Below are 15,406 nucleotides of genomic sequence, written 5' to 3'. Positions count from 1 at the left end.
AATGTGTCTATCTTATATAACGCCGGTTACATCTGTAGCAACTGTCAGTCCTACAGCCTTGTTAATATATGTGCTGAATTTCCTTTATCAGTCTGATACATAAACGAACTGATGCTAATTGCTTATAGTGCATGAACCAGCCAGAGCTTTTCCCAACTGCTTAATTTGCTATAAATCACACCATAATTATGACACTGTTCTTGTTCAGCTCTTGCGAGGTTTCCCCTTGAAGGGCAGCTTTCTTTTAGTTACTGAAAGGGAGAACACTCTGAAACATCGAGACGGTTTTGACTTCTTCTTGACACCTTTTATATATAAAACAGCTACGTATTTGTGTGGATGGTAAGTGAGTTTATTTGGCTTTGAAAATGTCGAATCTTGAATGTCCTTCAGCACATTCCTGCCCATTTTGGAGCTGGCACAGGACTCGATTTTCACCTGAAGTCATTTAACACATGGACTCATTAAGGGCTTGTTTGAGCAGAAGAAAGCACAAATGAGCAGATGTGTGTGAGCCAGAGGGGAAGCAGCAGACAACACACACACACACACCAAGGTTTTTTTTTTTTTTAAAACGGCATCTTATCCACTCCTCCTCTTGATAGTGTCCTGGGCAATCATTAGTTGCTGTGCAAATATAAAGCAATGAGCTTCTATCGGTGCAATTTCCAAAAGCATAAATAATTCAGAAAGGAAAACAGAATGTCTGCATGCAGTGAGTGTTTAGGCACTGTCTCATGCGTGTAAAGCGTTAGGGGAGGGGGGTCTAGATGGAAAGAAGATGCCCGCTGATGGGAGAATTGCAGTCAAATGCAGATAACCTAAAGACACAAGTGAAACACAATGCTGTGTTTACAGACATAAATGAAGTCACTTGACAGCTTGCTTAGGATATAAAATAGAGCATTTTTTATTTTATTTTTTTATTTTTTGAGCATGTTTTGACAGATGATTTGAAAAAGGGGGATTATACTACATTCATGTCTTATTCATGTTTTTCCCCACCTTTCAAAAAAAGGTTGTGAAACATCTGCTTGTGGCATTTTCCTACATGCCAACTGTAAAAAGCGAAGAACAGACATGTAAAGAGAAGAGCATAGCAATCCTTAACCAACAGCCATTCCTCTGTGGCGTCGGATAAAAAATAAACCCAAGTGAATGGTTAAAAATGCAGTGTGTGGATCAAGAGCATCATCTGGTGGCTCTCCCAGAGGCTGCAATATACTGCAAAGTTCTCTTAAGTGTCACAATGTCTTTGATACTATCCTAGAGAACGATATAGATTTTGCATTGGCAACAAATATGCTAGATTTTATCATTGAGGTTTTTTTTTGTTTGTTTGTTTGTTTGTTTGTTTGTTTGTTTTTTTATAGGGTGGTTTCATTTGTTTTTATTCTCTCCACAGCCATCACAATTACTCGACCCAGATTTAGTGGTCTTGATGAGTTTGGATACTCGTCCTACATGGCGTACCCATCTATTTCCAGCATGAGCTACTTCTATGAGTTCCGGCTGAAACTGACATTTTCCAATAACAGCACCGCCATGAAGAATAACCTTATTCTCTTCTCTGGACAGAAAGGACAAGGTGAGAGAGGTTGTAATACATACACGAACACACATGGGAAATTAATATCCGTGTGTGTTTAGAAATTATTTCTGTCATGTAGGTAACGCATGTGGGAATTGCATATGTGGGGTTTTTTATCAGACAAGGTTTATATTAAGATTATTCCTTCTTCCAAAATGAATACAATCCATTTGAGTCTACTCAGTGAGATAGGACACTAGACACTTATAGACACTGATAGAAACTCTTCTCGTCAAGTCTCTAATTAGACCAGTTCGGTTACGGAGAGATGACGTAGGTCTCCTCAAGCAAGTGTCACACTGTTCCCAATTTTTCCTGAGGTCAGCCACACCGGCTGCTGAGTGACACGTCACCAGTGGCGGGCCATTTAATCAAAAGGCAGACAGGCGAAGAGGAACGCGAGGGGGTCGTGAATCTTCCGTACTTTGGCACCGCTTTCTCGGTATTACAGTTTAGGGTGATGCATCAGGGGAAAAGCAGAATAAGACAGCTGTATGAATAATGAAGCAATTGTCAGGGGAATGGCATGGTACAGCAGAGGACAGAAAGAGAGAGAGAGCGAGAAAGAGAGAGAGGGAGAGAGAGAGAGAGAGAAAGCATCCATTCATCTGATAATTGGCATGTATAAGTTCCACACAAAACTTACTGACTCTATATCTAACTCTATATCTACCCAAAAGGGATCACTGGAGATGACTTCTTAGCCTTGGGGGTGAGAAACAGACGAATCATCCATAAGTTCAACCTCGGTTCCGGGGTGGCTACTATCATTAGTGACCCCCTAGACATGAGGATCAAAATACACACCGTGCGCTTTGGACGATATGGAAGGAATGGATGGATGAAGGTGCACTTACATGTTCTGAATTACTAGCAATGTACATATTTAGGCACACTACATGGCTGTTCCACCAAAATACACTGAACTGTGACTGGGATTTATTGTTGTACTGAAACAGCTACATTATCCATGGCCTTAGTGCAAAAATGTTTGTGCTTTTATTGATTTTTTTTACGTTATTAAAACACTTAGATATACACCAACTATTTTATACTAGCAAGAACAATTGACAAACATATTTTCATTTCTTTATGTGCCATTAGTAGGTACAATTACACTAAACATTACATGTTATCTGATCAGACATCATGTATGGCACAACCTAACCCAGAGGTTTAGTGCTTGTTACAGTATACGTAGCAGAACATTGGTATCTTAGCCAGAATTCTGCAGATGTATTGTACAAAATCAAAGATATGAACCGGGTCAATGGCGCATCCATTAGGTATTGAACAGAACGGTTTGAGAGCATGTTATTGACCCAACAGTAAAATATACATTTCAGTGCCACATAACCTTTTAGCGTTGCCTACTTAGGTTGATGGGAAAAGGAATAAGACGGGGTCGAGTCCCGGTAATCTGGCAGCTCTGACCACCTTTAGTCCGCTCTACGTGGGCGGCTTCAGCGAACACATCCCTGAGATGATGCCTTTGGGTGCCAGATTCAATAACAGCTTTCAAGGTAAGATAATTGGCTATACAACTTCATCTTCATTAAACTAATATTGATGTTCCAGTGTCTCTGTTTATCGAAACTGAGTAAGCACAGCATAAAATAACTCTTAAAGACATTTAATACTATTGAATGTTACAGGCTTGTAATGAACCTCATTTCAGTTTCATAATGCAGCTCAGGGGGCGAATTCAATTTGCAAAAATCTGCATAGGAATTTTGTTACCGATTATAAAGCGAGCGGTTTTGCATTCCAGTTAGGCTCCGTAATTGACTGAATGGAATAGAGCCCTATGTAAATTCACCAAGGGATTTACCTATTCCTTTCCATGGTTTTAAAGAGGATTGAAGTGAAATAAGGTTTTCAGAGGAGGGCTGATGAGTAGAAATGCTTATATATTAGTTATGACTGAAAAGCAGAATGTTGTGTTAAAATTTTGGTTAGTCTTAAAGGTTAAAATGAAATTCATGAAATTATTCATTCAGCAAATCATGTGCTAGAAGCCCAGTGCATAAAATCATGCAGATACACGTCAAGATTTTTATTTACAGACAGCAGTGTCTAGAGTTTACTCTGAATGTTAAATGTTGGGAAAAACATCTAGTGAACAGCACTTATGCACTCTGGAATACCTTGTTAATAAGAGCATTCGAAGGAGAATTGTCCGGGCTGGTTTGAGCTGACAAGAAAGCAATGGAAACTCAAATAAGCACTCATTACTGATCCGGAGAGCAGAACAGCTTTACCGAATGCACAACACATAGATCGTTGAGACAGATGGACTACAACAGCACAAGATTAAATCAGCTTCTACTTCTGTCACCCAGGAACTGGTATCTGAAACAGGCTCAGTGAATCTGCTCAGGTAACAATGGAAAAAAAATATTGCCTGGTCTGGATTTATACACAATGCTTCTGGCACTTGATTGGCTCGTGAATATTGAGCAGAATAAATAAGCAGATGTGCTGGTGTTCCTAATAAAGTGGCCAGTGGGCACATTTATAAGGAAGATTAAAAAATGAGATTTTAAAAAAAAAAAAAAAAAAAAAAAACATGGATTTGTTGCTTCAAAATGATAAACGGTTATAGAGCTCTGTCTTTTTTTCTGAAGCAGCCTCAGTTCTAGCAATCATTTATTATTTAGTGCGAAACACTAAAGTGCAGTGTGTGAGTCATCATATTAAAATGACTTTGATTCACCGGTTCCCTGCATTTCAATAAAATGCTTGTCACCTGTTTAGGTCTGCTAGCTAACTTGGCAGCTTAATACATTTCCTGTGCATGCAGGCACATTGCAGATAACAAATCTCAAAAAAGTCAACTGCCATCTCCAGGCAATCGAGTAATATAAATCCCTCTATCTTAACCGGTCTCTAATTGGAATAGCTAGAGGTAAATTTGCAGCTAATGCACTCCATGGGCAGTTATAAGTGAGCTATGGTCCCCTAGGAAATGTCAACAAACACAATGCAACACTAATAAAGTGCCAGCAGTATCTTTGGGGAATGATGTGTGAGGTGTGTGTGTCTGTTACATGGAGGGAATCAGCACATATAATTACAAGTCAAAGGTCTGACACACAGACATCTATTAATAGATTGATTAAATGAAGAACTAAAAGCTAATTTGTAATGATTTTCACTGCTGCATGCTCTGATGGAGTGGCTGTTTCTGTATGGTCTGTATTCTTGCTTCCTTTACCTCTAACCTTCCTGGTCAACATAAAAAAATCAGCATGGAAGCCATCTGCCTCCTGTCAACTGTGAATATTAGCTGCTTTGTTTCAAAAATCCAAGTTGGTAATGAATAATATTCATATTTATAAATACATGGAGCATTTTGTTAATTTTTCAGACAGAGGGATTAGTAATTCAGTGGCCTCAGACTGTAGCTGCTTCTCACAGGGATGCTTTTGTTCGTTAGAAACATGTCAGGGGTTTAATTTTAGAGGAATAAAATTCAGAACTACACCCGAGTACTTGGTATACTTTAAACCTTGTGTACATTTACTTTATCTGAGATTTTTTTGTATATAGTATATATAGTATATATCCTTATAGTCAGACAGACAGACAGACAGACAGATAGATAGATAGACAGATAGATCTGATATATATAAAAACGTACACTCACTAAAATAGAAAGGACTAAGAGGAGTGTATCCTTAGGCTTGTATGACTGGACACTTATAGCTATGACCGTTGTTTAGCTATAACAAGAAGGACAAAGATGATTGCTATATGATAGCAGATTCTCAACGTCTGCATCAGACACCACAGTGTGACCTTGTTATGTGTGCCCACGTAAATAAGGTGGCATTCAGTTGTTTCACATTAACCCCGGTAGTTATAAGGAGTGGAACACAACTGTCACACAGGGATTTTCAATGAACCGAGTCACTCGTTCTTGATATCAGTTTAAACAACTGTATAGTACAAGTCTGAATACTTCATAATATTGTATTTTGTTGTGAATATACTGTTTTTTTTGTTGTTGTTGTTTTTTGTTTTTGTTTTTGTTTTGTTTTGGGGGGGGTTTATTAAACCGACAACAGCTTTTATGTAAATATAGACTTTACAACAACAAAAAAATAACTTGGATTTTTAACTCTGATTAGTTTAGCCCATGATGCTCCTGTGGGGATGTGGTTAAGGTGTTGGACTACCAATCAGAGGGTTGTGAGTTCAAATCCCAGGCCCACCAAGCTGCCACTGTTGGGCCCCTGTAAGCAAGGCCATTAACCCTCAATAGCTTGTTTGTAAATGCTAAGAAATGTTGATTCAGCTTTTCTGCTCTGTATAAGAATACGAGGATATGAGGGTTAGAGACTCGAGCATGTGGAGCGCCACAGTTCATTTTTGCACACTTTTTTTTTTTGCATCCTGAAATGAAGCACAATTACAGACCTGAAACTAACAGAAAATCTATTTTGTTCAGTATTAAAGTTTTTTTTTGTTCTGTTATATCTTTTAGGAGTGGAGAGTCTCTGTATGCCAATGTTGGAGCTTGACATAAGGTGCATTGTGAATAATAGCTGATTAACTAGATTTGTGCTCTTCAACAGCTGGTGACCCAGAATGCTGAATTTGCTGCATCATCAAATTGCTACTTTAATGATCACAGTATGTTCTCAGGCTAAGATACTGTTAGGTAACCGTAAGCCAGCATATACACTTACTGAACAACAAAAGCCTGCATGAAACGGAGCAGTTATGATCTGTTTATCTACAAGAGAGTAATGACTCACGTATACGAATGACTCATATATCTGAATCACACGTTCACGTTCATATCGGTTTTTTCTAAAGTAGAGCATAAGAAGAGCTGGTGATAATTGAAAAAGTGTAGTGTGTAAAAACTTTAGGTTTGGTTCACTGGGTAAAAAACATTTACATTGAAATGTTTTTCTAGAAATGTTTTTCATATGTAATTATAGAAAAATCTAATATTGTAATGCATAATGTGTTTATGAAAAGGATGCATTTTTGACGTGCAATTCCGGACCAGACATGACAGGAAGTTCCACACACTGGACAGGCCAGAAACCCAGCCTGTATCTTCTCGCAGTGTGGGTCAGTGTGGGGTCTCTCCATGTCGTCTGCTTTCTTGTCACAACGGTGGCACCTGTATCGACTCTGGATCCTCTGTGTAGTAAGATTTCACTTACATGAAACTACAAATCATATGGTTTTGCATTATTTGGCTCACATGATGGACTGAATGCTGGGTACTGAGCAAAAGTCTGCACTAACTAGCTGCATCTTTTTTAATATACACTTTATTTTAAAAGTGTTATTAGAAAAGATTTCCAAACATTCATTTACTAACTCTAAAGAATAAGTTCTGCAGCAGATGGTATGGCCTCCGCAGGGCCCTGATCTCAACATAATTGAGGCTGTCGCGGAGAGAAGACAGCCAAAATCTGTTTTCTTTAAATAAAAAAAAAAAGAAAAAAAAAGAAACATGACAGTTTCTCCAAGATGTTATAAGCAGCATAATATGTGCATATGAGTTGGAGTCATTTAAAAGGCTGTATCAATATTTAGAAGGTATATTAATTAGATTATATATTGTTGAGAACGTATATTGATTACACAGTACACAGTACTATTTTTCTACAGATTGTCTTGATTAAGAATCGGTACACGTACCGATTCCTTTGTCACTTGGCTCTACTCTGTGGTTTTTTTAGACATTATGCTAATATTTAATAAGTTTAATAAGTTACAACTTTGCTTGCTTTGTCTTTCAAACCCTTTTTTACTTTACTCTTCTGACACTTCAGCTGCCAGTGTGGGTCTGGATGGAAAGGTGCTCTCTGCTCTGAGAAAGTGTCCTTCTGCGATTTGGAACACGTCCCGCCTCCCTCGTGTGCCCGTGGTTCTACATGTGTTCCACTTCCTGAAGGCTACAGCTGTCAGTGTCCTCTAGGCACCGGTGGCAAGCTCTGCCAGGAAGGTTAGCTGCTGAAGTACATTGGGGAATGAATCTTTGTTATAATAGTTAATTACTGTGAAATTAGTGTTCCTCCCAATCACTACAGAGAACAGCAATTATGAGACTTAACTGAAAAGCTTGGGCTTATGCAAGAGCAGAAGTGCATGCTAAATGTCAAAGCAGGTAATTTCTCTAACAAGTATTCAATCGAATATCCCTTTAATTTGTTAAGGTGTTCTTTGACATGTTTTAGTTTCTGAGCTAATAGAAAGCCTGTAAGATCACAGAGACAGACACACAAATGTCACGGTAAAATCCAGAGCCTGTCTCAGGAACACTGGGTGTGAGGAGACACCAGGTCATCACAGAGCACTACACACAGACACGTTCACTCACTCATTCACACCTAGGGGCAATTTAGTGTAGCGAATTCATCTATCACCATTTTTAGGAGGTGGAGCGGTGACACACAAAGAACGTGGAGTACAAATGAAACTCCACACACACACACACACACACACACACACACACACAAAATCCAGGGTTTAGGATCGAACTGTGGATCCTAGATCTGTGAACAGCACCTTGACGTCACAGTATTGGGTTTGTTGTTGTTTTATATTAATAAAGTGTAAAACATTAGGTTAGTAATAAAGCCTCAAAAAAATCTTGGAATGCAAAGATCTGTTTTGAGATTAAAAGATGAATTATATGATAGATCAGAATTACATCTAGGGGGGGTTTTTACACCTGGTCACTTCATGCGTTTTCTGTGATCAGATAGCTATCCGATGGTAAAAAGACCAGGTCTAAATGCCCTCCGAAACGGTTTCGAGACGGATATAAATCCGATCGTTCAAACCACTTCAGGAGGTGGTCTGGGACGCATTTCAGATGAAACTGGACAGGTGTAAATGCATGTGGTTGTTCAAGCCACATACGCCAGCGCTATACTCCTCCCAAACGGAAGTACGTCACTCGCAGGTGACTCACGAGTCGTGCATCGCGTCAGAAACAAACATGTTTTCCCACCAGCGCTGGCTCCGATCTTTCACCCAGGTGTCTCGTTTGGTCTTAAAATGCACTGCTGCCGCCAGCGAAAATGCAGCAAACAGTAATTGCTGTTTTTTGTAGCAATAAGGTAAAATATATTTGCATTTTGGGCGGGAGTAGAAAAAACGGATTGATATCCGATTCGCCGAGACGCATTTATGTGGCCTAATGTAAATGGAAAAGTTTTAACAAATCAGATAGCTATCGGATCAGAGAAAACACATGAAGTGACCAGGTGTAAAAAGGCCCTAGATGTGTTCAGCTTAGAGCTCTGTTAGCAGACCACCCAATTTTAAGTGAGCAAAAGTGGAACAGACTCTTAAAGTAAATAACACTCACTGTAATATTTGGTTTCATACTTCTTTGTTATTACTTTTTCAGGATTTATCACAGCTTCTTTCGGTTCTTGTTGGTTTTCAGTGGTTTCTTCAGTCGGTCTGTTGATTGACGTGGCCAGTCTTAAACCTTCCACTTTTCTGAGTTCCTCCCAAATCATAGGTGCATTTCTCTGTAAATTCTGCTGCTACTGTACCATTGGTTACAAGCCATGACACTCTATGCTTGACCCATGAGTTCGTTTGTCTTGGATCATAATTTGGAGATCCATTCTTTATCCACACTTTGCTAGAAGAACTTGTAGCTAATCTCTGTACAGTATTTCTTTGCTAATTCCAATCTGGCCTTTTTAATTCTTGCCACGTCTACTAAGAGGATTGCGTCTTTTGTGGTGTGGCTTCTATATTTCTATTCTCTCTGTTTTTTCAAACCGTGGATTGTGATCTTCACCCCTCACTGTGGAGGTCGATGATGATGCCTGTTGTCTTGGGTTTTTTTGGTCACATCTTCCTTCGCTGATCTTTTCAATGTCTGGTCGTTAGTACACCAGTGTTTTTGTCTTTTTTCAGGACATTGCATATTGTTGCATTGGCTACGCACATTGCTTGCACGAAAGATATGATCGATTTTTCATATTTTCTCAGCTTCGAAATGGCTTGTTTTTCTCCCATAAACAGCTTTCTAGCATTCATGTTGTTTTTATTCTGTTTAACAACAAATACAGTCTTCAAAAGCGAAGTATAAACCAAAGGTGAAGTGATATTTAAAGACATGTTACTGTTAAGGACAATTTTCCAGATATTCTAATCAACCTACCATGCATGTCTTTGGACCAGGGGAGGAAACCGGAGTACCCGGAGGAAACCCCCGAGGCACGGGGAGAACATGCAAACTCCACACACACAAGGTGGAGGCGGGAATTGAACCCCCAACCCCGGAGGTGTGAGGCGAACGTGCTAACCACTAAGCCACCGTGACCCCCCTTATCTGTCATTTCATATTTATATTTCGATCTCAATCCCAAGTGTCTTCAGTGTTCAGTGCTGTTCAGAGACTTTCAGAGGAGACTGAAGCAAGATGCCTATATGTTGTTAAAGTCTCATTATTGTCTCATTATCTTCCCCTAAAGCTTTGTCCATCAGCGACCCATTTTTTGAAGCTAACCAGTCTTCCTGGATGGCCTTTCCCCTCATACCCATGAGACACAGAACACACCTTCTGCTGCAGTTCAAGACAATTTTGTCGGAGGGCATCTTGTTCTACGCAGCACAGTATCCGAGAGCCCAAGCCGGTATGAAAAACTCTCTTCAGCTTGAGTCTATATAAATGATTATTGTGTTTATTCCTTTGTACATAATTAACTACATTAGAGTTCTCCAGCTGCAGTCCTAGACAGCAACACTGTCAGTTTTATCCCCATCCTCTAACACGTTGTCAGCTAAAAAAAAAAAAAGAAAAAGAAAAAGAAAAAAACTTGATGATTGCAATGACAATTAGGTTTGATAATTAGCTGAAAGAATTTCGATCAGCAGGGTACAGCTAAAAATGTAAAACAGCATGTCTTTCTGGAACTAGATTCCTAGGAGGTGATACACACAGGGCACAGATGATGGGGGATGATGAAACTGTACAGTTGTTTCTCGTGAAAATTAAATAAATACAGAAATGCATGGTGTGGCACACAAAACTTTTTTGAGACCTTTTAACAATAGTTTTATTTATGCTCTCTCGTGAACAAAGATGCAATCAGGCTTATAAAATGAACATTTTTAATACTTTAGATTTTAATTGATAAAATTAAAAACAGGTCTAAGGTGTTATAGAATATCATATTGCACCATTTAATGACATACCAGTTCTTCTAATTCACGTATTTGGATTAGCTGGAATTACTAGAATCACAAAGAAAACAGATCACATTACACCAATTTTAGCCTCTCTTCATTGGCTTCCTGTCTATTTTCGAATTCAATTTAAAATTTTGTTGTTTGTTTTTAAAGCTCTTAATGGTCAAGCCCCATCTTATCTCACAGATCATCTTATTCCTTCTTCATCCACCAGATCTCTAAGATCGTCTGATAGAGCTTTCTTGGTTGAACCTCGTTCACGCTTAAAAACGAACGGTGATAGGGCTTTTTCTATTGCACTATTTCTATTGGTCAGCTCTACTGTGATAAATGTGCTATATAAATAAACTTTACTTACTTACTTACTTACAAAATGGCAGAATTAAGAATAAGCACACTATATTACATCCTTACTCTCCTTCCAGAAGCCTAAGATCAGTCAACCAGAACCTACTCACTGTTCCCTTTTCAAGACTTGGGACAAGGTTACCAATAGAGTTAAGATTAGCACCCTCTCTGTCCATTTTTAAGTCCCTTTAAAAAACCTATCTGTGTCCCTTGGCATATCCATAGTTTTCCCTTTCATTTTAATTCTTCTTATTGTTCCTTAATTGTTCTTATTATTGCTTGTTTTAATGTTTTAGCGTGTATTATTATATTGTTTAATTCTATTTTGCTTTCATTATCTCTCGTCTTAGTATAATTATTTCTGTGTATTTTTATCAACACTTTTTAATTGTACAGCACTTTGGTCAGTCCTAAAACACGCGTCCTGGAAAACCTGGAAATCCTGGAAAATTAATGACCAATGTTCCAGTCCTGGAAAACACATGGAAAATGAGAGAAAACATAAACTGTCCTGTGAAAAATCTTGTTGTCCTGGAAAATTATTATTTTTAAATGTTCTTGATCATTTAAAGAACAGTTTACAACTGGTGGAAACAATTAACGTTAGTAACAGAAAGCGCTCTGTTCAGGGACGCTGAGTTTTGACGGGTTTTTTGTTATGCTGTTTAATCTCGCTGTGACGGATGACGCTGTCTTGTGTTGGAGGTTTTAGGTGCTAGGAATGGTTTAAGTGCTCGAATGTTTTCAGCAAATGGTGACGGGTAAACAGGTTATATTAACCTTGTTTATCTGAATATCATGTGCAAGGGGAATGCACAGCAAACTAAAGCATGCATGACGGCATTGGCCTGAGAAAGGAAAGGGTATTAATATGTGCGGTCTTTTTATTTTATAAACGTTGAAATTTCATTCACATGACAAATTGTCTTTAAAAGTATAGTTAAGTAATAGCCATAAAGTGTACATTGTTTTTAAGACTTCTGGAGAGAAGAACATATTACTTTAGGCCGTGAATCTGTGATCCTTGTCTTTTTTTTTGCTAAATTTGAAATGTCCTGGAAAAGTCCTGGAAAATGATCTCTGAATAAGAGTGGGAACCCTGCTAAGGCTGTTTTAAATGTGCTATATAAATAAAGTGAACTTGAACTCGAACTATATGATCAGTAGGATATAGTTTTGGACACGATGTCTGGCAATTGCAACTTAATCGTTAGGTTATTAGGTTCTGATAACTGAAAAAAAAGTTTTGTTAATGAACTATGGCAATATACAAATAGAATAATCTCTCTTATTTTTGTCTTCCCTCAAGGTGACTTCATCAGTCTCTCTTTGTCCAGAGGATTTGTTCAACTCCGCTACAATCTTGGTGACACAACAATTGTCCTACAGTCTCCGAACAGAGTGGACCCCATAGGTAGCACATGGCACACAGTGAAAGCTGGAAGAGAGGGAAACCAAGGTTATCTGGTTCTAGATGATCACAGTGTCATTCGTAACACCTCTAAGGGCATGACTACTCTGGATCTCTCCACTGAAGTTTTCATTGGCGGTGTGTCTGTCATGAATACTGTTTCCCCAGATGCAGTGGAGAAAGAGCCAACTGGCTTCAGCGGGAGTATTCGTGAAGTTATCATTAATGGTCATGAGCTTGATCTCACAGAGAGAGGGGCTCTGCAAGGGGTGAATGTGAAGGATTGGGATGGTACACAGTGTGGGTACAAAGTGTGTAGGAATGGTGGTTACTGCAAAGCAGACAGCCATGATTCGTTCATTTGCATTTGCCCTGCAGAATGGACGGGCACATACTGTGAGCAATCTATTTTTTGCATAGGTGCTCTGTGCCAACACGATTCTCTCTGCATTCCAAACATTACATCAGCCACATATTTCTGCATGTGTGGCCTCGGATGGCAAGGTACCTACTGCGAGCAGCGAGTGTCCATAAGAACCATTCACTTTGTTGGGAATTCATACTTAAAATACAGAGACCCGAAGTATAACGTGAGAGACTTAACATACACGCACTTATCATTTAATCTCTCAGCGAGCTCAGGAAATGGACTGATTCTGTGGATGGGCCAAGCAGAGAGTGAAGATGATGATTATCTTGCTGTTGGACTTCAGAACTGTCAACTCAAAATTGCTGTAAACCTTGGCGAGAAGATTGCCGTTCCTCTCGTTTCCCGAAACACAACCCTGTGCAATGACGAATGGAATTACATATCTATCACTCTTAATCACACCGTCATCCAAGTGTATGTTGATGAAAAGAAGGTTATGTTTGAAGATATAGACCCCTTTGAGCACTATGTTTCCATTAACTATGGAGGTGTTTATTATTTCGGAGGCTTTGAACTGAACAGAGATCTAGGATGGGTTACATCTGGTCTCTTTACAGCAGGGTTTGTAGGAAGTATCAAAGATGTTCTGTTATATCATGACACAGGTTTGATGCAGCTTCTAGAAACATCTGAGGGGTTTAATGTTTTTCAACAAGACGATAAATAAAGATAATGTTGTATTTTACGATAATAATTATCTATTAATAATATACTGCTTTATCTAGTGGAGCTTGTGGAGTTTGTGGAGATCTAACCATCACACCCATACATGCTTTTTGAATATCCCATTGCAGATTTAGTCCCCTTTTGCTGTTATAATACCCTTCAATCTTCTGGGAAGGTTTTGGACTAGATTTTGTAATATGGCTGTTTGCCCCTTCTGTCACTAGAACATTAGTGCTGAGGCCTGGTGTTCAGTCCGTGTTCCATTTCATCCCAAAGGTGTTCAGTGTAGACGAGGTCAGTGCTTTGTGTAGGTCACATGAGTTCTTGTCTCCATGGACCTTGCCTCTAAGATTTACTCAAAATAAAAATATATAATACAAAGATATCATACACAATTGTGTGCTTCCAACTGTGTCAGGTGTCCACATATTTTTAGTAATACAGTGTACTATGTAAATGTATTGTGAAGATATATCTTATCTATCTTGTAGATTTTCAGTTACTGATCTGTTGCTGTGTGCATTGTGTCTTCAGTCCTTCATTCTGTCCATCATTAGAAAGAGAACACCGTAGGCCCCAACTGACTGAATATTATTTGGGTAGGTGCCAAATCTCAGTATCAACACTGACAAGGTAGTGTGTGTCAAGCAGGTAGAACAGGAATGGAACAGATACGGCTGCATTGCTGGATTTTTTTTTTTTAAACCCCAGTGGCACAGATGGTTTAAGAAAAAGGCCACCAACCAGAAGTATCCAGCCAGCATCAATGACTTGTAACTGTGCAATGATTTATAACTGTACGCCTACAAAGTGGCCAGCAGTGTAGGTGTGTGTAATATAAACAGTACTCAAAAAACAACACTCATCTCAGCACATAATGCATTATCATGCAGTGTCATTGCTGTATTGGGAATGATAAACCAAATAATATCGTCTGTGGTGGTCCCTTTCTGCTAATGAATAGCGTAGGTATATTGAAAAAAAGGACATTTTTGTTACAAATTAATTGCTTTTAAAATAGTCTTCAGCCCTTTCGTTTGGTTCATGTTAGACGGTTAGGTTCATATGGTACTAGTATTTCAGTTACTTGACTATCACAATGGATCTGGCTACACACTCCAGAAAAAGAAAAGAATGCTTATATTTTCTGTCTATCCTACTTATTCTCCGAAAGTGGGTCAGAGATAATGCTTGTGGGCCAAAGAGAATCATTGATTAACATGTGAACATGTGTGTTATGTTATATTTATATATATATATATATACATATATACATATATACATACACGTATATTATATATGTATATATTATATATATAATATATATACGTGTATATATATATATATATAAAACATATGTATAACATATATACATATATGTACATATATGTACATATATATGTACATATACATATATATATATATATATATATATATATATATATATATATACATACACACACACATACACACACACACACTTAAGTAATTCACTGGTAGTCAGAAAGTCAGACTTTGAAATATGTATGTATGTTTAACTGTTTAAAGAAAAAAAAACATTAAAAAAAACTCTGTTCTATTCTTAAGCTGGTGTTTTATTTGATAGAACAAAAAAAAGAAATAAAATGCTGTACCTGTTACCAAAACAGAAAAGATTATTGGACTACAACATTAAAGCAGACGGCTTATACACGTACAGTATAAACCCAAGGGGGACTTTCAGTTCCTGCTCTTTTGCCCTCAGATTGTACAAGTTTCTTGACCAGTGGGT

General features: G+C 38.3%; 1 protein-coding gene across 1 annotated transcript in view; it reads left to right on the top strand.

Annotated features, from left to right (window-relative positions):
- Positions 1 to 13,901, top strand: part of eys (eyes shut homolog) — a 301,631-nt gene extending 287,730 nt beyond the window's left edge. Inside the window, 7 exon segments of the mRNA XM_060888558.1 lie at positions 1,406 to 1,588; positions 2,272 to 2,438; positions 2,970 to 3,114; positions 6,584 to 6,758; positions 7,393 to 7,565; positions 10,063 to 10,224; positions 12,438 to 13,901. Of these exon segments, the coding sequence (XP_060744541.1) occupies positions 1,406 to 1,588; positions 2,272 to 2,438; positions 2,970 to 3,114; positions 6,584 to 6,758; positions 7,393 to 7,565; positions 10,063 to 10,224; positions 12,438 to 13,636 (2,204 nt within the window). The 3' untranslated portion in view covers positions 13,637 to 13,901.
- Positions 13,902 to 15,406: the final 1,505 nt, after the last annotated feature.

The sequence above is a fragment of the Tachysurus vachellii genome, chromosome 2, assembly GCF_030014155.1.
Source record: "Tachysurus vachellii isolate PV-2020 chromosome 2, HZAU_Pvac_v1, whole genome shotgun sequence".
In the NCBI taxonomy this organism is placed as follows: Eukaryota; Metazoa; Chordata; class Actinopteri; order Siluriformes; family Bagridae; genus Tachysurus; species Tachysurus vachellii.
Note: the sequence above shows the minus strand (reverse complement) of the source record. Positions and strands in the feature narration are given on the sequence as shown.